The sequence below is a fragment of the Nannospalax galili genome, unplaced genomic scaffold (genome assembly GCF_000622305.1).
Source record: "Nannospalax galili isolate Female #2095 unplaced genomic scaffold, S.galili_v1.0 scaffold675, whole genome shotgun sequence".
Classification (NCBI taxonomy): domain Eukaryota; kingdom Metazoa; phylum Chordata; class Mammalia; order Rodentia; family Spalacidae; genus Nannospalax; species Nannospalax galili.
Window position 1 is genome coordinate 1,098,942 of NW_008337205.1, and position 26,456 is coordinate 1,125,397.

The following is a 26,456-nucleotide window of genomic DNA, read 5'->3' on the forward strand; positions in this document are numbered from 1 at the left end:
CTCCAGTATTCTTCAAGGCCCAGTGTTTGGACACCAGCCCATAGAGGCCCCTCTGAATGGGTAGTGGCATTTTTTTCCCTGGTCCCTTCACTTTTAGAGCCACACTGACATTCCTGTAGTGCTCAGTATTATTTAATGCATGAATAAAGTCTATAGACGCTATCTAACTAGGTAACTAAAATATTCCCGACCTGGGTGGGGTCATTGAACACGAATTCTCAGCCACCCAGAGCACTCATGTTCAGTCATGGAAGTCAAGGCACATTTGTTGATCTGAGTTGCCTTTGAGATGCAACTCGGGAATGAAGAGCTCCCTGTCACAGGAGGTGTGCAAGGAAGTCCTCTTGAAAGAAAGTCGCAAAGGGCACTGAATCAGTTTCATTTCTCATCAATGTGACAGAATCAACTTAAGACAAGAAGGATTGATTTATTTTGGCTCACAGATTCAGGGGATGTAAGTCCATGATGGCAGGAAAGCACGGTGAAGGAGACAGGCTCTTGTTCATGATGGTGGAAGCTTGTAGGGGCAGCATCTTGCATGGCACCAAACAGGATCTGGAGAGCGAAGTGTAGTGGCACATGACTATAACCCCAGGACTCGGGAAGTAGAGACAGAAGGATCAGGAGCTTGAGAGCATTCTTAACTACACAGAGAGTTCAAAGACAGCCTGGGCTTCATGGCACCCTGTCTCAAGAAACCAATTGTTCTAGTTTCCTTTCTGTTGCTCTATTAACTCATTCTGACCAAAAGCAACATGCGGTTGGGCGGGGGGCGCTGAGGATTTTTTGGATTACAGTTCTAGGTCACAGTCCTCACAGTCCATCACTGAAGGAAGTCAAGGCAGGAAACCTAAAGCAGAAATCATGGAGGAAGGCTGCTTGCTGGCTTGCTTGCATGTTCATGCCTAGCTAGCTTTCTTAAATAGCCCAGGACCACCTGCCCAAGAAACAGCACAACCCACAGTGGGCTGGGCCTTTCTACATCAATTAACAATCAAGACAATTCCCTACAGATATGCCCACAGACCAATCTGATCTGGGAAATCCCTCAGTTGGGACTTCCTTCGCAGATAACTCTGTGCTGTGTCAAGTTGACAATTTAACTTCAACACCAACCAAGCAAACAAAACAAACAAACAAACAAAAAACAAAAAGAAAAGACAACTGGGTACATGGCTCAGCAAGACAGTGCCTGCTGAAATCCCCCAATGAGAGGTTAGGGGCATGGCTCAGTGGTAGAGCACCTGCCTAGAATCTCCCAGTGGGAGCTGGGGGTGTGACTCACTGGAAGTGAGATATCTTTAGATTTTAACCCCCCAATTCCCTTCTACCTCTGTCAGCCAGGTCACATGTCCAGAGCTTCCATAGCCTCCCCAAACAGCCCCACCAGCTGGTAGTATTTTACACACTGAGTCCCTGGACACAGTGGGCACAGATGGGTTCATTGGGCTTCTTGGACCTTATAGGCTGGAAAGTCTGTCAGACAATCAATAAATAGAAGACTGTATATAAATCCTGGGAACCCAGAGGTCTGCCACTGAGCTATATCTGCAGCTGTTTTTCTTTTCTTTTTCTTTAAAATATTTTATTGAGCCGGGCATGGTGGTGCACGCCTGTAGTCCCAGCACTTGGGAGGCAGAGGCAGGCGGCTCTCTATGAGTTCAAGGCCAGCCTGGTCTATATAGTGAGTTCCAGTTCAGCTGGGAATACAGGGAGACCCTGCTTCAAAAAGACAAAAAAAATTTTTTATTTATTTATGTATTTTATGATTGAGTGTATTGCCTGCATGTGTGTAAGTGCACCCATGTTGTGCAATGCCCATGGAGGTCAGAAGAAGGTGTTGGATTCCCCTGGAACTGGAGTTACAGATGGTTGTTAGCCACCATGTGGGTGCTGGGAATTGAACCCAGGTCCTCTGCAGCAGTCAGTGCTTTTAACTGCTGAGTCAGCTTTTAATTCCAGCACTCAGAAGGCAAAGGCAGCCAGATCTTTGAGACTGAGGCCAGCCTGGTCTACACAGCAAATTCCAGGCCAGCTGGGACTACAGGGAGGCCCTGTCTCACACTCAAAAACACCCCAAAACAAATGGGGGCTAGAGAGATGGCTCAGTGGTTAAGAGCACAGACTGCTCTTTTAAAAAAAATTATTCTAAAGAGGCAATTTTAAAATTTTTATTTATTTATTTTTATGTGTATGTATGTATTGCCTGCATGTAGATAAGTGCACCAATGTCGTGCAATGCCCGCAGAGGTCAGAAGAGGCTGTCGGATCCCTGGGACTGGAGTTACAGACAGTTGTTAGCTGCCATGTGGGTTCTGGGATTCGAACCTGGGTCTTCTGCAAGAACAACCAGTGTTCTTAACCGCTGAGCCATCTCTCCAGCCCCAAGAGAGGCAATTTTTAATGCCTTTTCCCAGAAATAACTTGAAGCAGGTTACAAAATAATATATATGCAGTGAAGTTTAAAGGGAAAAATAGGAATAAGAAATCAAAGACCAAAGGATTTGTCAAAATGGGATCAACTTGGGTGGAATAATGAAGGTTTCCATTAGCTTTGTTCCAGACCACTCTTACAGAAGACCTGGTTTCCATTCCCACCACCCACGTGGTGGCTAAGAACCATTCATAACTCAAGTTTCAGGGGATCTGATGCCTTCTTCTGACCTCTGCGGGCATTGCACAATGCAGGTACACTTACGTACATGCAGGCAATACCCACGTGCACATAAAATAAAAATAATAAGTAAAAAAAAATTAAAAAAAACAAACAAAAAAATTGAGACAGGGTCTCATTAACTTGTCTAGCCTGGAATGAAACTTACTATGTAGCTGAGGCTTGTCATGAACTCATGATCCTTCTGCCTCAACCCCCTGAGTAGCTGGGATGATAGGCCTGTACCACCAATGCACAGGAAGAGAGAGATTTGGAGGAAATTTGTGGAAAAGTAGAGGTCACAGAAGTGCTGGTCAAGTCTGGGAGTGGGGAGACTAGGTTGTTTGAGGAGTTTAGAGGTAAGAAGTTAGGGGTGGACTGGGGAGATAGCACAGTCTGTAAAGTGCTTGCCATGCAAATATGAGGATTTGAGTTCAATATCCAGTACCTATGTGAAAAACCAGGTGTGGTAACATATGCTTGTAACCCTAGCACCGGGAAGGCAGAGCCAGGAGGATCCCTGGAGCTTGCTGACCAACCTTGTTGAATCATTGAGTTCCAGGCCAGTGAGAGACAATGCCTCAAAAAAAATGTAGAGGGGCTGGGGAGATGGCTTGGAAGTTAAGAGCACTGACTGTTCTTGCAGAGGACCTGAGTCCGGTCCACAAGTTGGCTAACAACAGTCCATAATTCCAGTTCCAGGGGATCCAGTGCCTTCTTCTGGTCTCTGTGGGCATTGTATGACACAAGTGCACTTACATATATGCAAGCAAAACACATACCCATAAAATAAAAATAAAAAGTAATGAGGTGGACAGCTCTGAAGAAATGACACAAAGTTGACCTCTGGCCTCCACACCATGCATGTGCATGTACACACACACACACACACACATACACACACACACACACACACCACACAAAGAAATTAAGAGTGAGGATTGAAAGGTAGCTTCACCTACCTCAACTGCCATGGGTGTGATTTGAATGACAGTTGTCACTCTTCCCCAGTATATGCTCTGGCATTTCTTGGACTCATTGGAATTTCCAGGGACACTTCGCTGGGCAAGCTGTGAGCTCTCCACTTACTTAGGGCTGTCCAGGGCATTCCGGAGCCCCACCTGGGGTCCTGGATGTGGTCCCTGGAGGCAGGAGCTTAGGTCACAAGTGACAGGCTTCAAGGTCATAGGAAGCAGAAGCAGGAAGCAGAGATACTAGGAGTTAGAGGCCAGGTGGCATTATGGTCCCCCTCATTGGAGCCCAGAGCCAGGAGGCCTCAGGGCCAGGCTCATGACCTGGCAAAAAAGAAAACAGTACTCCACAGCTGGCACAGACAGCGGTCACCTGTGCTGTGCATGTACCCAGAAAGGCACAGGCACCTACTATGGTCACACAGCCTGTCTACCCCATCAGGGTGGGGTGGGCTAAGGTCAGAATCCAAGGCTTCTCTCCCAGCCAGGGTCACCTTCAGTGGTCAGGACCTACCAAATGCCTATGGAATGTGTGCTGTGTCTCCTTGGGGGTCTCTAGGAATGGTATGGTAGGACCTGGTCCCTCATATGGGTGGATGGCTAGAGAGAGTCTAGGGGCATGTCTTAGTGGTAGACACTAAGCAGAGCACCTAACTAGAATCCCCCAATAAGGGACTAGAATGTGTCTCAGTGGTAGAGAACCTGCTTAGAATCCCCCAGTGAGGGGCTAGGGGATATAGCTCAGCAGCAGAGCATTCTAGGTAGAATGCCTGCCTAGAATCTTCTAAAGGGGTGGAGATGTCAAAGGCCAGAGAGGCTGGACAAGATCAGCTTTAGTTATAGATGATTTGGATGAGCATGAGGATAGGAATGTTTGGAAGGGAAGAATCTTCTAGAATAGTGCATCTTTTCATAGTATCACCTTTAACTAGCTCTACCAGTGGTGAGGGTGTGTATGATCATGAATGTCTCAGTTTCCTCACTTGGAAAGTGGGATAAAGATTGATTTTGAAGACCTGTTTTAGAACCTCACCTGACCTTCTGGTTTATAAATGTCAGCCACTCTTCATTTGTTTAGTATCAAACTGTCTCTCCGCAGAGCAGGGATCAGCCGTACCAAGGCTTGTAGGTCTGAAGCCAGCTCTGGGGACAGTTAAGCTCTCTAGCTCTTGGGGACCTGTGGCTGCACTGAGCCGAACCCAACCCTCTGGCCCTGGCAGCAGATCAGATGTGGTTGCCCCACACAGCAGTCAACTTGGCTGGGTGGACTGGGGCTGCCTTTGAGGCTGAGCCGGGACCACTGGAGCCACAATGGACACCTAAGGATGCCATTGTAGGCTCTGCTTTGCTCAGCAGGAGAATACTTGGATGGAGCCAGGGTGGAGTGGGTGGGCCGTTCAAATACTCATCAGTATCAACTGCATATTCCATTTGGCTCAATGCATTCTCAATACTCTAGGCTATGTTGTACGTGTGTGTGTGTGTATGTGTGTGTGTGTGTGTGAGAGAGAGAGAGAGAGAGAGAGAGAGGTGTGTATGTGTATGTGTGTGCACGTGTGTTTGTGTATATCTATGTGTCTATGTGTCTTTTACAGGGATTGAACTTGTGTATGGCTAGGGAAGTCTGCTAGACAAATCCTCTACCTCTGAGCCACACCCCCATCCCCTTACTGGGGGATTCTAGGCAGGTGCTCTACCACTGAGCAACACCCCAGCTCCTCACTGGGGGATTCTAGGCAGGTGCTCTACCACTGAGAGTCATACCCCCAGCTCCTCACTGGGGGATTCTAGGCAAATATTCTACTGGTGAGCCATCCCCTCAATCCCTCACTGGGGAATTCTGGGTAAGTGTTCTGCTGAGGTACATATGCCCCTTTGTTGTTGTTATTGTTGTTTTGAGACAAGGTCTCATGTGGCCCACTCTGGACTTGAATTTGCTATATAGCTAAAGATGACTGGAATTCCAGGTCCTCCTCCACCTGCAGAGTGCTGGGATTCCAGACATGCACCACCATGCCTGGCTTCACCTTGTGCATTTTCAAGTTCTGAGGTGGCCCTTTGTCGAGGTGGATAAGCACGGTCCCTCCCCCACCCAGAGCAATATGTAGCCATAGTTTCTGCATCTGAAGAGCCAACCAAACTATATGAGAAATATTAGGAAAAGCCAGAGGTACAGTCAGCAGGAGTGCATTCATAATATCACAAGGCTGTAGGTTTGGTCCCCAGCACCAGAAATCACCAAAAAATAAATAAAGCACATAGAAGATCATAGGTTCTATGCTTATAATGTACTATGTATAAAAGACTTCAAAGCTGAGCATGGTGGCATGCATCTTTAATCCCAGCCCTCGGGAGGCAGAGACAGGTAGATCTCTGTGAAATTGAGGCTAGCCTGATCTACATAGTGAGTTCCAGGCCAGCTGGGGTTACAGGGAGGCCATGTCTCAAAAACAGCCTCAATATGTGCAGGTTTGGGGGAATAGGGACCAGGTATCCCCATTTTGCCTATGAGAGTGAAGGGGTCCCAGAGGATGGTGTCCTATCTGGAACTTAATGACTCAAGGGATATGATTATGTGCTATGAATGTCTCCAGCTGACATGGTGACCCTGTGTCCCAGAGTTCTCCTGAGCATCACAGATCCAAGAGCAAGCTTTCCCAACTGGTTGTTGGCATTGACTTACAGCTAAGCCCTGGCTATTGCCCCCTTCCTGGTCCCTGGTCCCTTGGCTAGAGAGAAAACAATTGGCCCAGAGCTGTCAGAGATCCTGGTGGCTTAAACATCTTCTACATTGGTGGCCTTTGTCCAAGGATCCCACAACCCCACCCACTCCCCATGGCCACAGGGAGATGCCTGGCTTGAAAACCCTTCATCTTGTCCTTGGTCACCTTCCAAACTGTTGTCTAGGTCTGAAACGTGCCTGGGGAGGAATACTATTTAAAGAGCCATCCCAAGCTGTCCCCAGATCTGCTTCAGCACTCGAGAGCACGCCAGATCATGGTAGGCTGGAGCCATCCTGCCTCTGGCTGAGGCCACCTTCCCTACTCCCCACAGAGCTCAGCACCCCAGCTTTGACTTCTTTCTGTTACCCTCCAGCACCAGCCTCAGTTTTGACCTTGTTCCTCAGCTCCAGTCTCATCTCCTGAACTTTGACTTCAAGAGTGATTCTAACCTTTACTGCCTGTAGGAACTCTCTTGACCTTGACCTTGTTCCTTTCACTGATTCCCTTGCCTTGAAGATGTGCATGATCTGACTTTGATACTTGAACTTGGTCTACCTAGTCTGCCCCTGATAGGTGACCAGTCTCATCCATGTGGGTTATTTTGTGTGTGCATGTGCATGTGAAAGCCAAAAGTCAACCTTTGGTATTGTTCCTTAGGTCCCATCCACCTTGTTGTTTTTCTTAAAAATATTTTATTATGCCAGGTGTGGTGGTGCACGACTTTAGTCCCAGCACTCAGGAAGCAGAGGCAGGCGGATCTCTGTGAGTTTGAGGCCAGCCTGGTCTACATAGTGAGTTCCAGGCCAGCTGGGGCTACTGGGAGACCCTGTCTCAAAAAGAACCCCCCCAAATTTTATTTTTATTAGCCAGATGTGGTGGAACACACCTTTAATCCCAGCACTCAGGAGGCAAGGGCAGGTGGATCTCTGTAAGTTTGAGGCCAGCCTGGTCTCCATAGTGAATCCAGACCAGCTGTGGCTACAGGGAGACCCTGTCTCAAAAAGACCAAAAAAAATTATTATTATTTTAATTATGTGTATATGTGTTTGGGTTTGCACACGTGAGTGCAGCATCCACAGATTCCTTAAAGTTGGAGTTACAGGCAGTTGTAAGCAGCCAACATGGGTGCTGGGAATTGACCTCGGTTCTCTAGAAGAACAGTATGTATTCTTATCCACAGAGCCATCTCTCCAGCCTCTACCTTGTTTTGTTTTTGAGACACAGTCTCTCAGTGTTTTACCTGGAGTTCTCTGACTGCATTAGGCTGGTTAACCAGTGAGCCCTAGGGATCCCTCTCTCTCCTCCCCAGAACTGGGAGTAGAGGTGACATCTGCCTTCATATGTGGGTTCTGAGGGATGGAACTCAGATCCTCATGCTTGCATGCATGGCAAGCATTTTACAGGCTGAGCCATCTCCTCAGCCTCTCATCCCCGTGGGTTCTGATTTGGGTGTGTTTTGATTTGATGGGGGCTGCTGTGGTAAAGTTGTGGGGAAGAGGAAGGTAAGAGGGAGATGAGTGACCTCGCCTGATAGGCGTCAAAGTAGAATCTGGGCTGTGTTCTGACTAAGAGAATGAGGTTCCTGTAGGGGTTCAGGGGCTTGTATTCCAGCATGCTGGAGGTGTGGCGCCCTTCCTGGGTCCTGAGGCTCACACCTGTCCTGTGTTCCAGCCCCCTGTGACTCAGCACCTGTTTATCCCTCCATTGCCCTCTATTAGTGGCCTATCTCCTACAGGACTCTGAGCTGTTTGGGGACAGGACAGGGCCTGATTCAGCTCAGAGTCCTGGGGACCAGACCAGAATCTGAATGGAGGTCAGCACGTGTTTTATGTTTATAATACCTGCTTCAAGGCAGGTATTACTCTTGGTTTATAAATGGGGAAGGGCTGGGATACAGCTCAGTTGGTACACGAGTGCTTGCCTAGCATGCACGAGTCCCTGGGTTTCATCCCAAGCAAGACATGAATTGGGAGTGGTGGCACACTCCTGTAATCTCAGCACTTGGGAGGTAGAGGCAGGAGGATCAGAAGTTCAAAGTCATCCTTGGCTACATAATGAGTTCAAAGCTACCCTGTATTACATGAGACTCTGTGTTCAAAAAAAAAAGTGAATATAAGTAGGAAATTAAACTTGAAAACTCTCTCTCTCTCTCTCTCTCTCTCTCTCTCTCTCTCTCTCTCTCACACACACACATTGGTCTTTTTGAGACAGGGTTTCCCTGTAGCCGTAGCTGGCCTGGAACTCACTATGCAGACCAGGCTGGCCTCAAACTCACAGAGATCCACCTGCCTCTGTCTCCCAAGTGCTGGGACTAAAGGCATGCGTCACCACACCCAGTAGACTCTGTCTTTTTTGTATGGGGGTGTGTGTGGTATATGTGAGTGTACATGCCTGTGCACACATACAGAGGCCTGAGAAGGATATGGGATATCCTGCTCCATCACTTTCCACCATTTCCCTTGAGACGGGATTGCTCACTAGACTTAAAGCTAGGCTGACAGCCAGCAACCCCAGCAATCCTCCTGTCTCCACCCCACCCCCTAGCCAGCACTGGAGTTACAGGCATGTGTATAGCTACAACCAGATTTTTAGGAGTGCTGTGGATTCAAACACAGGTCCTTCTGAGTTCAGTGAGCACTCTTACCCACTGAGCCATCCCTCAGGCATATATCCGTGTTTCTCATCCTCACTGAGGCAAGCCAGGATAAAAACTTTGGTCTGGGCGACTGTCTCTTTCCAAGGATGTTCCCAGATATCTGGCTGTTTGCCTTTTATGCAGCAGGATAAGAGATGAACCATTCCTGACTCGCAGAGCTCCAGAGTCCAGGAGGGAGTGTAACTAGGGGGACTTGACAGGCTACGAAGTAGGGGGCACATGCACGTGTGTGTGTGTATGTGTGTGTATGGGGGGTGCTGAGGCGGAAGGCAGTCCTGAGATAGGGATGCATATCCTTCAGACGGAAGTGATCATTTTTTATTAATCAGAGGAAAATGTATATGTAATTACGCGAGATGAACTCTGCAGGGGAGTTCTTTCTTTTATAAAGAGATTTATAAATATTACAGAAGCTTCCAGCATCCTCATGGGGTGGCCTCTCTGCCAGCCCCACTTTCAAAGGATTACTGGAGACAAGTGCCCAGTGAAAGCTAATTATAAGTCGATGGGCACTGTGGCTTCTGACATGGGCTCCAGAGCTCTGGGGAAGTGAAGGGAGACCACACAGGCGCTGGGGTAGGAGCAGAGAAGCCCCAGCTGGGGTCAGAGACTAGACAGGGCTTGGCAAGAGAGGAGGTTGCTGGCTGGCTAGTGGTCCTGAGCCCAGACTTTTGTTCCCCTCTTATGTCATGCGTCAGTTTAGGGGCCTGTGAGATAGCTCAGTGGGTAAAGGCGCTTGCTGCCAGGCCTGATCACCTGAGTTCAATCCCCGGGACCCACACAGTGGAAGGGGAGAACTGACACCTGCAAATTGTTCTCTCACCTCCATATGTATGCTGTGGCACATGTACACACACACACACACAAACAAACAAACAAATAAATAAATAAATAAATAAATAAATGAAAGCACCTGAGGAATGAAACCCAAGGATGTCCTCTGGTCTCCACACATTTATGTACATACATGAAGACACACACACACACACACACACACACACACACACACACACGCACACAAGTCAATTTGGGGACTCACTAGCCTGAGCTTGGGGACCATAATAGCTGCTAGGAAACAATGCCTCAGGAGCTCTGAGGACATGGACATAGAACATTCAGTGAAAGCCTAGTGTGGGGAGGCTCTGGCACCAGGATATTCTACAGAAAACATCTAGAAGCAAGAAGTCCAGACCCTGGCTCCATGATTCCACATGCTACGCAGGAGGGACATGGGTTCTGGGCAGTTGTTTCTAAACTTGAGGTGATCCCAGCTCCAGGCCAAGTCCAGGCAGGGATGGGACCCAGTGGGTCTCAACCTTGAGGTTTCTACTTAAGTCCAGAGGGAGACAGGGAGGGAATAGCCAGGCAGTGTGGCACATACTGTAGTGGTGATGGTTCAGGAATGGGGAACAGCCTGGGGTCAGGGAAAACTTCTTGGAGGAGCAAACAAGACAGCCAAGAGCCTGGGAATAGTGGCACACACCTGTCATCCCAGCCAGCACTCAGAAGGGAGAGGCAGGAGGAGTGTGAGCTCAAAGCCTGACTGGGCTATATATAAGGAGAGTCTGTCTCACAAAGTGTTTGGGGATTGGGGAGATGGCTCAGCTGATAAAGACCTTATCTTGAAGTCATGAAGACTTGAGTTACATCCTCAGAATCCATGTATAAAAGCTGGGCATGGTGGCTCATGCTTAGAATCCCAATGGTGGGGATGGGGAGAGAGGTGGGTTCCTGGGGCTCACTGGCCATTCAGCTAGCTTACCGTGAGTTCCAGGACAGTGAGAGATCTTGTCTTTAAAAAAAAGATGAACATTCCTAAACACTGAACCTGAGATTGTTCTCCGTCCTCTACCCACACATGTGCACACATGCATGTGCACATCCATACACAAGAACACACATGCATGCACACACACAGAAGCATTCTGGAGTGACAAGAACAGGTATTGAGGTAGAAGGCAGCTCAAAGTGGATTTGGAGTGAGCAGGGGACTCAAGTGAGAGAAATAGCTGAGATCTTGTCCAGGAATAGATCTTATGGGGTGAAGAACCCCGACACCATGTGGAGAATACTCTGGAAGTTTTTTAGCAGCTTGACAACAAGGCCAGATTCCAGCTGAGTGGAAGGTGGCAGGGGTGGGATTAGGAAGCCCCACATGGGGACTGAGGCTAGAGAAGTGCCCATTCTGAGTAGCAGAGCAGTTGTGGCCCCACCGTCTTTGGGAGCCTGGACTGGGGCGGGTGCCAGGTCAGGAGCAACTGCCCAGCCCTGCATAGTGGACACTGCAAACTCCTTGCCTCAACTGAGAAATACTTTCTACCATCTCTATTAATTACTTTTCCCATTGCTGGAACAAAATACCTGACAAAAACAATTGAAGGAAGGGTTTATGTGGCTCACAGTTTGAGGGCATCATGGTGGGAAGGCATGGCGGCAGGAGTGTGAGGCAGCTGCTCACATGGCATCCACAGTCAGGAAGCAGAGAGAGATGTATGCTGGTGCTCAGCTCACTTTCTCCTTTTTATTCAGTCCAAGATCCCAGCCCATGGGATGGTGCTGCCCACATTCAGGGTGGGTCTTCCCTCCTCAGTTAACCTGATCTAGAAACCCCTCCCAGGCCTACCCAGAGGTTTGTTTCCACAGTGATTCTAGCTCTTGACAAGCTGACAAATTAACTATCATGACTATTTATAAGACTTTGTCAGGAGCTCTGGGTGGCTACTATGGGAATTGGGAGGGTGGACTGTGGTACCCAGGACCATGAAGCTCTAGGACTTGTGGCCTGGCTCTGGTGACCACTGAACTCTGGAGGAAGCATCACTGCAAAGCCTTACCTTTTCCCCTATAGGCACCCAGAAGAGCCCGGAAGAGAGCAGAAGGCACAGCCAGCTCCAATGTCTTCTCAATGTTTGATCAATCTCAGATTCAAGAGTTTAAAGAGGTTAGTCAGTGGCCCCAGGGGGACCATGGGGGGATGTATCAGTTACTTTCCTCATTGCTGTGACAAAATACTTAACAAAAGCAACTTGGGGGACAAAAGGTATATTTGGGCTTATAAGTCTAAGGCTGCAGTCCATCATGGTGGGAAGGCATGGTGGCAGGAGTGGGAGGCAGCTGGTCACATGTCATCCAGTCAGGAAGCAGAGAGAGATGAATGCTGGTGCTCAGCTCACTTTCTCCTTTCTATCCAGTCAGGACCCCAGCCCATGGATGGTGCTGCCCACAGTCAGGGTGGGTCTTCCTCCTCAGTTAACAGAAACTCCCTCAGACATGCCCAGAGATGTGTTCCTATAGTGATTCTAAACCCAGTCAAGTTTACAATAAAGATGGACCAACACAGAAGGGTTATCAGAGTGCATGGAAGTTATTCAAGAAGCACACAATGGTTTCCCACACTGTCGTTCTTCAACATCACCGTGGCTGCCTCCGTGCCTGGAGAGGTGTCTTGTTGCTCTCTCTCTCTGTACCTGGGCCTATACTTGCTGTGTGACCTCCAGAAAGGCCTAGCTCTTTCTGAGCCTCAGTTTGCCTCTCTGAGCTTCAGTTTCCTCTCTGAGCCTCCTCTCTCAGAGAGTTGCCCTCTCTCACCACACTTTTTCCATCTGGGTCTCTGTGCTCTTGAACCGAGGGAATGTTTATGGAGTCCTGCAGCACCACAGGCTCTCAGAGAGGGTGGACTACAGTTACCAGGATGCAGAGCATGTTAAGCTAAGCTGGGGAGTTGGGTGGTGGGAGGCCGCTGAGTTGCTCCTGAAGGGAAGGCTGCAGGGGCTGGGCTGTGGGGCTGGACTGCGGGGCTGGACTGCAGGGGAGGTGGCTCAGGGCCCATGTCTCCATCAGGCCTTCACTATCATGGACCAGAACCGGGATGGCTTTATTGACAAGGAGGACCTGCGGGACACTTTTGCTGCACTTGGTGGGTGATGGGGAAACTGGGAAAACGTGGGGCTTGGGGTGGAGAGAGCTAAGCAAGAGTGGATGGATGTGGAGAGCAGGCCAAGGCAGGGACAGTGAGTTGGGGACTTGGGAGCTGAGGGATACAGAGGAGGGAGAGGTTCCCCAATATGAGAAGAAGACTTGGTGGCTAGGAGATCAGTACCAGCTTGTGCAAAGGCCCTGGGGTAGTGAGAGGTCAAAAGAGTGTAGGGATGTGGGTGGTATGTGCCTGCAATCCCAGTACTTTCAAAGCTAAGGCAGGAGGATTTCCATTTCAAAGTCAGCCTGTGTTCATGGCAAAAAATCCTGTCTCAAACTAAACAAGATAAAACAGTAGAGTTAGAATTGGGGAGGAGCCAGGGATGCTTAAGTAAAGCACTAATAAAGGCTGAGCTTTGAGTGCTTGGGGACCTGAGTGTCCACAGAGACCATGCAGAATCCCAGAGTCCTCAGTTCCAGAACGCATGAGGCCCAAGGCCCCCTATGAACCTCCATCTCCACTTCTTCAAGCCTATTTCTTTATTTGTGGAAAGGGGGATGAAGAGTGGCTTATTCTGTGTTTTAGGAAGACTGGGAGAGAGATGGGGGGGATGAAGAGGGCAATCCTATTAGCCTATAGACTCTAGTGTTCCCTGAAAGCCCCCCTAAAAGATGGATAGGGCCAAGCAGGGGGTAGGTTGAACGGCAGAGCCAGGAGCTGCTCCAGGGCCCTCCTTGACTTCTGGTTGGCAGCATCCCTCTGGGCCTGTTACATTCTTTTCCCTCTCCCTCCTCTAGGTCGGATAAATGTTAAGAATGAAGAGTTAGATGCCATGGTAAAGGAGGCCCCAGGGCCCATCAATTTCACTGTCTTCCTGACCATGTTTGGGGAGAAACTCAAGGGTGAGTGAGGCTCTTGGAGGTCTGGGGGCAGGATACAGATATGCTCACCTGCCTGGCCCTGACCTTTACATAACCACAGACAGGAACATGGTGTGGTCCCCAGACACTAGCCCCGGGATGCCACACCATCCTCAGTTTCCACTTCTGCATGCTCAGTGATGGTCACTGTAAAGGCATAACATCCACCACCTCTTCTCTATTCATATTTTCCTTTTCTACTTGCCTGCTCTGTCTCTCTCTCACACCCATTTCCTTTTTCTATTTGCCTGCTGTGCCTCACTTTTTCTCTCACTTCCCCCTTCTACCTACCTGCCCTGCCTTTCTGCCCTTTCTTGATGGTGAGGGGCAGGCAGACTGGTGCAAAGAGGGAAAGAATTTCTGGCTGACCCCTTTGTTAGACAGGTTATTTACCCCTATTATGTAGTCACGGTGGTCCCCAAGGAGAGACTCAAGGAGCTATTTTCACCAATGAGGAGTCAGAGGAGGCTCAGAGTGGTCATGACACCTGTCCCAGGTGACTCATCAAAAAAAAAAAAAACTTGAAAAGAACTCCAATCTAGACCCCACTTCTACTCATGAGACACACACACAGCACCAGGCCTGGAAGACGGAGCCATCTCTGTCTCCTCTCTCCTTGTCCTGGGATCTTCCCAATAAACACATCCCTGAGCTAGAAGGTTCTGTGGTTAAAAGGGCCAGACTTGCCTATGGCTGCCCCAGGAGGTAGGTACACTGTCATCCTCCCCTCAGACTGCCACTGGCTACTCTTGGTCTCCCTCATGCCTCAGGATGACCTTAGGTGGGCTTGTCTAATTCTGATTTTTGCACCTTGGTATTTTAAGTAGAGCAGTGAGGGGTTGGGAGTGTTGCTCAGTGGTAGAGCACCTTCCTAGAATCCCCCCAGCGAGGGGCTGGGGGTGTGGCTCAGTGGTAGGGCTTGGAGTGACTATTGCCTTGGGGAGAAGGGGAATTTAGCTGGGACTCTTGGGCTCTCATGGGAAGGGCACTTTTAGTGCCCTTGATGCCCCCAAGCTTGCTTTGCAGATGAGGAAACGAAGGCAGAAGGCTGTGTCTGTCTGTGCTGAGTCAGTGCTGACCCAGGGCCCTGGTACTATAGCTTGTTCTCATCTTTGTCAGGCCTGGGGCCCAGCTGAGCCTGTCACACAAACTTGTCTAAGGCTGCGTGAGAGGCCAGCAAGAAGGGAAAGCAGGAGGCTGGGATGGGCATCCTGCTGGCAGTTGATTGAGACAAGGAGACTGTCCTCTGATTCCCCACAGTGGCAGGCAGCCACTCTGAAGGGTTTTTATGAGGATCCTAGGCCGCTGAGCAGAGGGTCATCTCTAGGGAGTGGGCAGGGAGTGGCCAACCAAGGTGCGTGTCCCAGAACTGAGCCAGAGCTAACCAAATCCAAGTCCTGGTCCCTAGGGAGGCAGTGGGGTATAGAAGCAGACCAGTTGCAGTTTCCAGGGCTCTAGAGAGACACTGGGGCTTTCAGCCAATTGATGAATTCAAATTGGGGAGGCTGTGGTCTTGAAAGCAGAGACTCCAGCCAGCACCTAACTTGACCCCTGCACTCCTCCAGCCTCACTAGCGTAGGGCTGCCCCCTCACTCTGCCACTAAGCCCACTTGGGCTGAGCAACACCAGCTCCAGCCCCCTGTTCAGCGGGGCCATTGCTTCCCATCCCAAAAGCTCTCATTTCAGACAAGGGAAACAGGGGTCTGGCACAGTCTGATTAGAGATCCCTGACTTTGTAAGATGGGGGGAACACAGATGGCCTGATGATCAAGAGGTGAAGTTCCAGGCATGGAGCTTGGGGCTCTTTTGTGCTGACAATAGAACCTAAGGCCTTTCACATGTTAGCCAAACTCTTCCACTGAGTTTTGCACCCAACCCCCACTGGAGGATTCTAGGCAGGTGCTCTACCACCGAGCCACATCCCAGTCCCTTGCTGGGGGATTCTAGGCAGGTGCTCTACCACTGAACCACACTCCCAGGCCCTCTTTGGAGGATTCTAACCTGGTGACCTACCATTGAGTCACACCCTCCAACCCCTCACTGGGGAATTCTAGGCAGAAGCTCTACCACTGGGCTACGCCTCTAGCCCACGATGGACCTAAATATCCAGGCCTCTTGAGTCACAAGTAACTCTAAAGCTGCTGCCCTCATCCCCAGACCTCAGGATCATTTAGTAGTATCTGCTTTGGGACCCTGAACAAGCCAGGTAACCTCTCTGAGCCTAAGTTTCTTCATCTATAAAATGGACAATTGTTAGGAGAATGAAGAACATACTAAATGTTCTGTCAGGGTGTCCATGTACAGTGGAGCAGGTTATTCACAACCAAATGTATGCAGGCCATACAGGTTCCCTAGCTCCTGCCTCCAGTGAAGTGGGAATTGGGAGTCATAGAACCTTCTCCCCAGTGCTTGTCTAGCCTGGCACCTGTCTGTGACAGTCCCTCACTGCCTTTCCATTCTCTCTGTATGTGCTGCCTCTAGGCACAGACCCAGAGGAGACCATTCTGCATGCCTTCAAGGTGTTTGATACTGAAGGGAAAGGCTTCGTCAAGGCTGACTTGTAAGTTCTTCAGAGCTGGGGTGGGCCAAGGTAGGGGTCAGACCTGTCTACTCTCCCACCCAGAACTCAGTTAAGCTAAGGTAACATCCATCCAGGAGCTAAGAGGCCACCGACAGGCCTAGCCCAATCCTCTTCTGATGTCCAGTCCCCACTCTGGGCCTTGGTGCCTCCCTCTGTCCCTGTGTGTGGAAGCAGATGGGAAGTATAGCATCAGTCAAGGAGTTCTTCTGAGTGGTAGGGGTACAGGGAGGGCAGGGTGGGCCTTGAAGGATGAATACAGTTTGGCCAGTTAGGGTGGGAGCAGCATTCTAGAAGTAGGAACAGAGGGTGAATTGGGGCTTAGTGTGTATGGGCTGGTGATCTGGGCTGGGGGAGATGGAGCTCAGAGGGGCAAGCAGGGAAAATGTGGAGGACCAAGGAGGAAAGGGGAGGAACAGCAAGAGGAAGAGGAAGAGAAGAAAGAGGAATGGGGGAAGAGGAGGAGGAAGAGTAAGAAAAAGAGAAAAAGAGGAAAAGGGGAACGAGAGGGAGGGGGAAGAGGAGAGAAAGGAGGAGGAAAGGGAGGAAGAAAAGAAGGAAGAGGTATAGGAGGAAGAGGAGGAGGAGGAAGAGGAAAAAGAGGAAGAGGAAGAAGAGGAAAAGAAAGGGAAAGGAAAGGATAAGGGAAAAAAGAAAGAAAATGAGGAAGAGGAAAAGGAGGAGGAGCAAGAAGAGAAACAGGAGGAGGAAGAAGAGGAGCAGAGCAGAAGGAACAGGAGCAGGAGGAGCAGGAGGAGCAGGAAGAGCAGAAGCAGGAGGAGCAGGAGCAGGAGGAACAGATCAGGAGGAACAGGAGCAGGGGGAGCAGGAGCAGGAGGAGCAGGAGCAGGAGGAGCAGGAGGAACAGGAGGACCAGGAAGAGCAGGAGGAGCAGGAAGAGCAGGAGGAGCAGGAGCAGGAGAAGCAGGAGGAGCAGGAGCAGGAGGAGCAGGAGGGGCAGGAACGGGGGCGCGGGGGAGAATAAAGAGAAGGGGGAGGAAGAGGAAAGGATTATGGCTCATGGATCTTAGGATAGGGAAGGAAGGACTGACCAGCAAACATCCTGAGGCTAGAGCCAGTGGGACTCCAGGGTTTGGGGAGAGGACAGAGCCACATAGAGATGGGCATGTCCAGTTCAACTTGGGATGCCTGGGGTGAGGCACGAGTGTCCTGCAGGACCTTGGGCTGACATCACAGAGGTGGATTCTGCTGAGATGACCTATGGTGTGCACACATCGGGGAGCAAAAGGGTCAGTGAGCCCAGGTCAGAGAGTGGCAACTTGTTTTGTTCTGTGGAAGCTTGGCCAAGTTCCCAGCTGTGCCCAAGCTGTCCCTTCAAAATTCTACTAGGCCTTGGGTGGCCCTGGCTGGTGTGATGTCCCTTCTCCACCAAGAACAGGTTGGAGGTACCAATGACAGTTGTGCTCCAGGTGATTGGGTTCTGAGGGATCTACTGCCAACCAGAGCTTCAGCCTATGGGGGTGAGGAGAGGGCAAATAGGATCTGGTAGAGAGGGAAGTGTGTGTACCAGCTTAAATCTTATACCTTTTGAGGGGGCGGGTTTTGAGACAGGGTTCCTGTTTAGCCCCAGCTGGCCTGGAACTTTCTGTGTAGACCAGGCTAGCCTTGATCTCACAGAGTTCTATCGGCCTCTGCCTCCTGAGTGCCACCATGCCTGGTTAACATCTTATATCTTACTGCTATGGAACGTTGTAAGTCAGGGTCCCTGGAGTGTAGAGGGTGTGTTAAACTAGAACCCCACCCCTGGAGTCTATAGCTTCCACCTGAATCTTGGGGACTGAAGGAGGTACAGGAGAGCTTTCTGGTATGGCCTGGACCAACTCTTCTCTCACCAATATGAAGATAGGATGAGGCAGGTACCCATCCTTGAGGGACTCATTTTGGAAATGGAAGGTACCGCTCTGTATGGGAACCTGGAAGATGTGGCCAGACAAACCACAGAAGCAGCTATGGTTGAAACAGAGTGTATTTGCAGAGTCCCCAGCTTTGGGGACATGGAAACTGTGACTGTCCCATGGTAACACAAACAATGGAAAATGTGTGTCAGCCTTAGCCAGGGGCTGCCACTACCAGCGCCAGATGACACCCTGAGTAGAGGCCCTACTCAGCTTTCCAATCTCATCCCTGCCCATAGACCTCTCTAAACCCTATAAGCCCTCCATGCAGATTCCAGGGCAGGCTGTTCCAGTGGCCATGAGAGAATGCTCATGTGCCAAATGATACCCTGACTAGAGGCCTGGCTCAGCTTTCCAATCCCATCCCTGCCCACAGACCTCCCTAATCCCTATAAGTCCCTCTTATGCAGACTCCAGGGCAGGCTGTTCCAGTGGCCATGAGAGAATGCTTCCCTGGACCTGGAGGGGACAGGTTCCACCCTGCCACAGCCTTTCTCTAGAATGCCAGACAAGTCATGAGGATACCCAAGCCTCATTTCTCCCTAGTAAAAGGGGATCCTAGTATTCCTGTTCCAGGTCTGTGAGGAGTCCAGGTCTAAAGAGACTCAGACCTGAGCTAAGTCTTCCCATGATGCCTTGGCCTTGAACAGCATGTTGTAGTCAGAGAAATGCTGAACAGAGCATTGAAAGTCAAAAAATGAAACAGGAGTGAAGGACAAGATGGAGGGAAGGGGAGACAGGTAGGCCACCCCAGCTACTTGGGAAGCTGAAACAAGCAGGTTTGAGGCCAGGCTGGGCTACAGAGTGAGTTCAAGACCAGCCTGGGCAACTTAGTGATATCTATAGAAGGAAAGAAGGTTGGGGATGTAGCTTGGCAGAGTACATGCCTAGAATCCCCCAATGAGGGGCTGGAGGTATGATTCAGTGGTAGAACACCTGCCTAGAATCCCCCAGTGAGGGGCTGGGGGTGTAGCTCAGTGGTAGAGCACTTGCCTAACATGGCCTAGGCTCTGGAGTCCATCCCCAGCATCGAAAAAAAAAAAGACTAAGGAGCCCCCAAGTTTGATTGTTAATATATTAGGAGAATTTCATCAGCCCTTAGAGCTGGGGTGTCAAGATCATTCCATTTAGCAATCCCCGATGTAGAAAGGAAAGGTTGCCAGGGAGGTAGCTGGAGCTCAAATTGCTGCTGAGGGCTGTTGTCCTCCTGGGCCAGAGCTCCCCACTTCTGATGCCTCGAGGAGCCTGTGTCCACATGACCACAAGGCAGCCCTTTCCTTCCAAACATGGTAACTTTTCTCTATCAACAGCATTAAAGAGAAGCTTATGACTCAGGCCGACCGGTTCAGTGAGGAGGAGGTAGGTATGGGCTTTTGGGAGGCAGTTCCCATGGATTCTCTGCTTCTGCCCCCACCAGCCCTGGTTCAGCCTGACCCTCTACATTACCTCCCCCAGGTCAAGCAGATGTTTGCAGCTTTCCCACCAGATGTTTATGGCAACCTAGACTACAGGAACCTGTGCTACGTCATCACGCACGGTGAGGAGAAGGACTAGGAGATGAGGTCTCCTCCACATCTAGAGTCATGGAAGACTGGCTGGGGTAGGGGACCAGTTCAGGCTCCTGTTGCTGGTGTGTGCAGGGACAGCCTCTATTATCCCAGGATTCAGGGGACAGAAGGGAGAATAAATCACACAAAGATGTGAGTCTGAGTGATGTTTGCGTGATTAATACTCCATTTGGGGAGACAGTGAAACGTTCCTCTTTGCTGGTTTTTCCAAAACTTAGGTTTCCTGGCTCTGTTCAACTGTTTCTGATGAGCTGGTGTTTAGAAATAATTGACAGTTTTAATGCCCACCAGATGGACCACAGGACATTGTCTTTATTGATGGGGGTTTTATTGAGCACCTAGCAGCTCTGAGACACCAGGATGAGACAGGGCTCTCCGTACACAGTAGGGTCACCACGTGGACTGCAGGGAGAAGGATGCTCAGATGGGCTGAAGCTGGGACAGGACTTGGATTTTGGAGAAGGGTGGGGCAGAAACTTGGTAGAAACAGATGAGAAGAGGCGAAGCTGGGGAGGAGGAGAGATGGATGGATTCAGGGATGTTTAAAGGGTGGGCAGAGCTCTTCAGCAATACACATGGCATCAAAGATGAACTAGAAACAGCTAAATTGGACTTCATTATAATTAAAAACTTCTGCCCACCAAAAGAAATCCCAGAAAATGTGGAAAGACCAGGCACAAGATGGATGAAGATACTGGGGACACATCTTCACAAAGGTCTCACCATGTGTGTGTATGAACGCATGTGCATGTGACATGACACACGTGTGCAGATCAGAGGACAACTTTTGGGAGTCAGTTATTGTCTTCCACCACGTGGGTCCTGGGTATCAAACTTAGATCATCAGGCTTATCAGCAAGCTCCTTTACCTGCTGAGCCATCTCACCTGCCCCCTACTTTATTTTTCTCCCACTATAGCAAATACCTGATGGTCTCAGTCATTTTTAGCCACAAGTTGGCAGCTCCATCACTTTGGATAGAGCATCATGGTGGAAGAAAGATAGCATTAACAAAACTATTTACCTTATGGTGACTAGGAATAGAGACAGAGAGGGAAGAGGCTGAGGTCAAGATCCCAGTGAATCATCTCTAAGCAAGCTCTACTGTCTGTGGCCTCCACCATCTTTCCAATAGTCCATTTCATGATGGTGGGATTTTATTTTATTTATTTTTGCTATGCTGGGGCTGGAAACCAGGGTTTTATGCATGTTAGGCAAGTGCTATACTGCTGAGCCACACCCCAGCCCCTCACTGGGAGATTCTAGGCAGCTGTTCTACCTGTGAGCCACATCCCAGCCCCTCACTGGGAGATTCTAGGCAGCTGTTCTACCTGTGAGCCACACCCCAGCCCCTCACTGGGAGATTCTAGGCAGCTGTTCTACCTGTGAGCCACATCCCCAGCCCTCTTTATACTTTTATTTATTTTTAAAAATTAACTTATTTTTAAATTTTTGTGTATGAGTGTATTGCCTGCATGTATGTTGTGCAATGCCCACAGAGGTCAGAAGAGGGCATTGAATTCTTCTGGAACTGGAGTTACAGACGGTTGTTAGCTACCATGTGGGTGCTGGGAATCAAATCCAGGTCCTCTGTAAAAGTAGTCAGTGCTCTTAACTGCTGAGCCAGCTCTCCAGTACTTTCACTTTCTTTTTATTTTGGGACAGGATTTCACTAAGTTGCCATGGCAGCCTTGAATTCACTGTGTGGTCTAGGCTTACTTAGAATCTGAATTTAAAATCCTCCTGACTTAGCCTACTGTGTTGCTTGATTTGCAGGCCTACCTCTCCACGCGTGGCTCTTCAGTATGCCTTTTTAAATCCTTTAGGGGCTGGGACGTACCCAGTAATAGAGCACATGCAGAATATGCAGGAGGTCCTGGGTTTGATCACACACACACACACATACACAAACAACTTAAAATTACATTTTATTGTGCACCTTTATAAGAGCTTATGCATGCCACAGTGTGTGTGTGTGTGTGTGTGTGTGTGTGTGTGTGTGTAGGTCAGAGGACAACTTTCAGGAATCTGTTTTCTCTTTCCACCATATGGGTTTTAGGGATGGAGCTTAGGTCATTAGGGTTGACTACAAGCACCTTTGCCTAATGAGCCCATCTCACCAGCCCTCAAACATTTTTAAAAGTCCAACAAGCTTTTATACAGAGAAGGAACTAGCCTTTACGTATGGCTTTTGCAGTTGCATACAAAGTATCAGAGCATATTTAGACGAAAAACAGGAACAGTAACTTTTAGTTGGTGTAAGTTAAGGCTGTTACAAAGCAGGATGTTTAGATCTTACTCAGGGTTATTGTATGCATCTGGTGATTTATTGATCAAGATGTTTACTTTCTCAGGACAGGGAAGTTAAGATGCCTTTCTTAGAATGAAGAACACAGTAAACCTTTCTGATCTGGCCAACTTCCTCTACCAATCATGCAGCCGTTCCACATGTCAGGGTTCTGAGACTTCTGTGTTCAGGGTCTTACCCATAAGCAGAGGTTATGGTTGATCTCCAGGTTCCACTCGTTCAAAGGCAGGTCATCCTAATCTCCAACACTTTAGCAGTCACTCCCCATCCTGAATCAGAATAAATACATGTGAAGAATCATGAAGGCACAGCATGACAATGCACCCACTTTCCTGTATATGTTACACCTCCACAGGAAGGGAAAGAGGAAGGGAGAGAAGACGGAGGCAGGGCGTGGGGTGTGAAGGGAGGGAAGAAGGAAGGGAAGGAGGGAGGGAGAGATAGAGGGAGGAAACCAGGCATGGTAGTGCGTGCTTGTAATCTCTGCACTTGGGAGGTAGAATAAAGAGGATTTCAAGTTCCAGGCCAACCTGGGCTACATAGCAAGACCTTGCTTCCAATAAACAAAACAATAAAAAAGAAAGGGGGAAAAGAGAGAGAGAGAAAGAGACAGAGACAGAGACAGAGACAGAGAGAGACAGAGAGAATTAAGAAGCCCCTGGAGCCTCTTGACCTTCAGGAGAGGTGGGAAGGAGGTTCACCCATCAGCCTGCAGCTCTTGGCCTGGAATACAAGTGAGCAGCTCACCACAAAGAGGCTGAGACTTCTAGAAGATTCCTCCCTCCACCACAGCCCTCCCTCTTGCTCTCTAAGGCTCTGGCTTTCCTGGAAGTCATGAGCTGAGTCCTGTCTATGCTGCTGAAGACTTGCCAGACCTGTTTGTGTCTGGCAGAATCAGGAAGCGGCAAGACTACAGGGAGTGGGCACCCCAGTTCAACTCTGGCTCCTGCTTGGTGAGGTTCTGCCTCCCAATGGCTGGGCCTGCCACCTGCAAGCTTCCAGCTCACCATGGACACAGGACAGCCAATGTAGAGGGAGCAGGGATGAAGGCACTATGCTTCCCATTTCTCACTCTTCCCTCATCCATTCACCAAGCTCCTGCTGGCCCAGGGTGCAATGGTGATCAATAAAACCAGTGAAAACTGAAGAGTTCAGGGTCAGCTGAAGCAACTTACTAAGACCCTATCTCAAAATAAACACTAAAATCATAGCTAGGGATGTGGCTCAGTAGAAGAGCCCCTGCCTAGAATCCCCCAGTGAAGAGGGAGGGGCTGGGTGTAGTTCAATGGAAGAGCCCCTGCCTAGAATCTCCCAGTGAGGGGCTGGGGGCATGGTCTGAGGATCACTTGCAGGAGTTGGTTCTGTCCTTCCACCATGTCGGGCCCAGAGATGGACCCAGGATTTCAGCCTTGGTGGCAAGCTCCTTTATCCATTGAGCTGTCTCGCTAGCCCACTAGTCACTTCGCTAGATACTTTTTGTTTGGAGGGCTGTAAGACAAATCTGTATGCCCCCAAGAATGAGATTCACATGGGGTTTTTCCCACTGTAGTACCCCTAGCACAAGTCCCCGGCACTGGGCCTCGAGTGCGGTAGACTCTCGGAAAAAGTCTGCTCAACTCCAAGAAGGCCCAGCGACCCCCACAACCCCAAGTCCTATGGAAGCAGCGCTAGAGTTTTTGCGCCTCGTGTGGCCAAGGCTAGAACTGCAGTCAGTTTCAGAGTCCAGCTTGGGGTTCTCTAGCCTACCTGCCTCGCTAGTCCTCAGTCTCCCCAAAAGTAGAATTGGCCCATGTACCCCTTGGCCTCTTAGGGACCACCACTTTCCATGATAGCAGCAAATGAAAGTCTGATAAACTGACCAAACTGGATCTCCTGGAATGTTTGGTGACCCCTGACCAGACCTGGTAGGTTATGGGCAGCAAGCCCAGACAGGCCTTTGGGTCCCCAGGGAGCTGGGGGCAAGGAGTTGGCCCTGCCCTTGGCCGCAGACGGCTCCCCCAGCCAGCTGTGTCTCATTGAGGGCAATTAGCCCAGCCAGACGCCTGGCTCTCGGCCTCTTATTTTCCACTGGAGATCCATCTGCCCGGGACCTTCGGACAGTGGCCCCCACGTATAAATCAAGAGGGGGTCTCTGTTAGGAGAATCAGGACATTCTTTCCATCCATGTGGCTGGCTAAATTGTCTTTGAGAGCGGATTCCATCTTGGCGCCCACTCAAGAATGGTCAAGGCCTTTGAAGGTCTTTCCAGGATGGACCCCAGGGGCTTGGAGTCGGCTGGGCAGGCAGGAATCTCTCTGGGAGCCTCTACTGACCACAAGAGGGAGGGGCCCCTCAGGAGAGCAGGACAACACGATAGAATGGGGAGAGATCTTGCCTGATGTGGGGCTTCCCATCACACTGCCTCCATAGCAACCTTGGGGGGAGACTACGGTCTCTAAATATTTTGGGTGGTACAGGAAATGGAACCCAGAGCCCCTATGATGTGGGGCTTCCCATCGCATTGTCTCCATAGCAACCTTGGGGGAGACTACATCTAAATATTTTGGGTGGTACAGGAAACAGAACCCAGAGCCCCTACATCCTAAGCAGGTAAGTGATCTACCACTCTCAGCCCCACCCTGGGGGATTCTAGGCAGGTGCTCTACCACTGAGCCTCGCCCCTAGCCCCTCTCTAGGGAATACTAGGCAGGTGCTCTACCACTGAGTCACACCCACAGCCCCTCACTGGGGGAGTCTAGGCAGGTGCTCTACCACTGAGCCACACCCTCAGCCCTTCACTGGGGCTTCTAGGTACCGGCTCTACCACTGAGCTAGATTTTCTCTCTGTCTCTCTGTCTCTCTGTCTCTCTGTCTCTCTCTCTCTCTCTCTCTCTCTCTCTCTCTCTCTCTCTTGCCCCCCAGGCTGAACATAAAGGCCTGTCTCAAAATAAGTTTGAATGTAGGGCTTGGCACACACATCAGTGATAGAATATGTGCCTAACATGTATTTGATAGTGACTTTGATCCCCACCATTCCAAAAATAAATGTATGCCCACAAGCTGATATCAGGAAAAAATAAATACACTGAGAAGCACAACTCATGAAGATGGAATGGAAATCACTGAGGTTATGGCAGAAATGAATTCATGAGTAAGAGGGCTAGGATAGATTGTTCTAGAACTTTCTGGAACACTAGTTCCAGAACTGGCATATTTTTTTCTACTGAGTCAGCTATTTGTCGAGTCTCAATTTCTTTACTTTTTTTTTTAAAGATTGTGTGTATTTGTGTGTGTCGCACTTGCACCCATGTATATATGAATGCAATACCCATGGAGGCCACAAAGAGGGCATCAGATCCCCTGAAGCTGGAGTTACAGGTGGTTGTGAGTAGTCTGATGTGGGCTGGGAACCGAACTCCGGTCCTCTGCAAGAGCAGTAACCGCTCAACCACTGAGTCATCTCTCTACCCCCTAGGGCTCCAATTTCTTTCAAACTTAGGCTTGATTCTGAACCCTACAATAGCAAGGTGTGGCAAGGGAAGTGTGGCTACTTACAGTCAGACAGACAGATGGACTCCAGGTTATATGGAGTTTGTGGCCTGATACCAGCATAAGCTCAGTGTTGCTCTTCCTGCAACCAAACATCCTGATGACTCAGGCACGCACTCAGGGCAAGAGTGGGCAGCATTTTGCACACGGCACCTGGCTCCTCCCTGAAGTTTATTGATGCCACACCCACCACTAGCACCTTGTACCCTCTACCAGCTTGCTGTGGATCAGGCTTTCTCCTGCTGACCCATGCTAGGGTAGGATGGGGAAATGGGGAGGTTGGGTTTAGCATCCTGTGAGTGGTGTTGTTGGGATCATGGTACATCCATCTTTATATCCCTGACCTGGCTGACTATGCGGCTGACTTGGGATTGGGTTGGTGGCTGTGAAGAAACCCAGCCCTTGGACAGGTCTTTGGAATGATTTCCTGTCAGCTTGAACCATGGGAGATGTTCGGGAGAGACACCTCATTAGGGAGTGAGCTGCACATCACTGAAGGCATGCAAATTGGGGCTGGTGCCTGCTTGATCAGTACAGAGCAGGTTGGCATGCCTCAGAAAGTAAGGGAGAGGTCCAGTCATATGTAAAGTCCCTTTCTTGTCACCTTAGCAGGCAATGTTGTCCTCCCACACCCTCCTGGCCTCCCTTCTGGCCTCTCCACAGTCCACCCAGAATCACAGTCATGGGGTACACAGTCACTCAGAGCCAAGGCCCAGAAGC

The 26,456-nt window shown here is 49.7% G+C and overlaps 1 protein-coding gene and 1 long non-coding RNA gene across 3 annotated transcripts in view; one reads left to right on the forward strand and one right to left on the reverse strand.

Annotated features, from left to right (window-relative positions):
* Myl10 (myosin light chain 10) overlaps window positions 1–20,007 on the forward strand; it is a 146,862-nt gene extending 126,855 nt beyond the window's left edge. Inside the window, exons 2-7 of the mRNA XM_008832300.2 lie at window positions 11,852–11,944; window positions 12,844–12,919; window positions 13,717–13,821; window positions 16,321–16,399; window positions 19,644–19,692; window positions 19,789–20,007. Coding sequence (XP_008830522.1) covers window positions 11,909–11,944; window positions 12,844–12,919; window positions 13,717–13,821; window positions 16,321–16,399; window positions 19,644–19,692; window positions 19,789–19,887 — 444 coding nt within the window. The 5' untranslated portion in view covers window positions 11,852–11,908 and the 3' untranslated portion in view covers window positions 19,888–20,007. The remainder of the gene's footprint in view (window positions 1–11,851; window positions 11,945–12,843; window positions 12,920–13,716; window positions 13,822–16,320; window positions 16,400–19,643; window positions 19,693–19,788) is intronic.
* On the reverse strand, window positions 461–22,958 carry LOC108490819. 2 transcript variants are annotated; one of them, XR_001872428.1, is made up of 3 exons: window positions 22,882–22,958; window positions 22,387–22,477; window positions 461–555 (listed from the first exon to the last, which is right to left on the reverse strand). It is a non-coding gene; the product is annotated as an uncharacterized LOC108490819 (long non-coding RNA). The 2 variants fall into 2 exon arrangements; XR_001872429.1 differs by lacking the exon at window positions 461–555 and adding an exon at window positions 20,333–20,407.
* Between the last annotated feature and the right edge of the window lie 3,498 nt (window positions 22,959–26,456).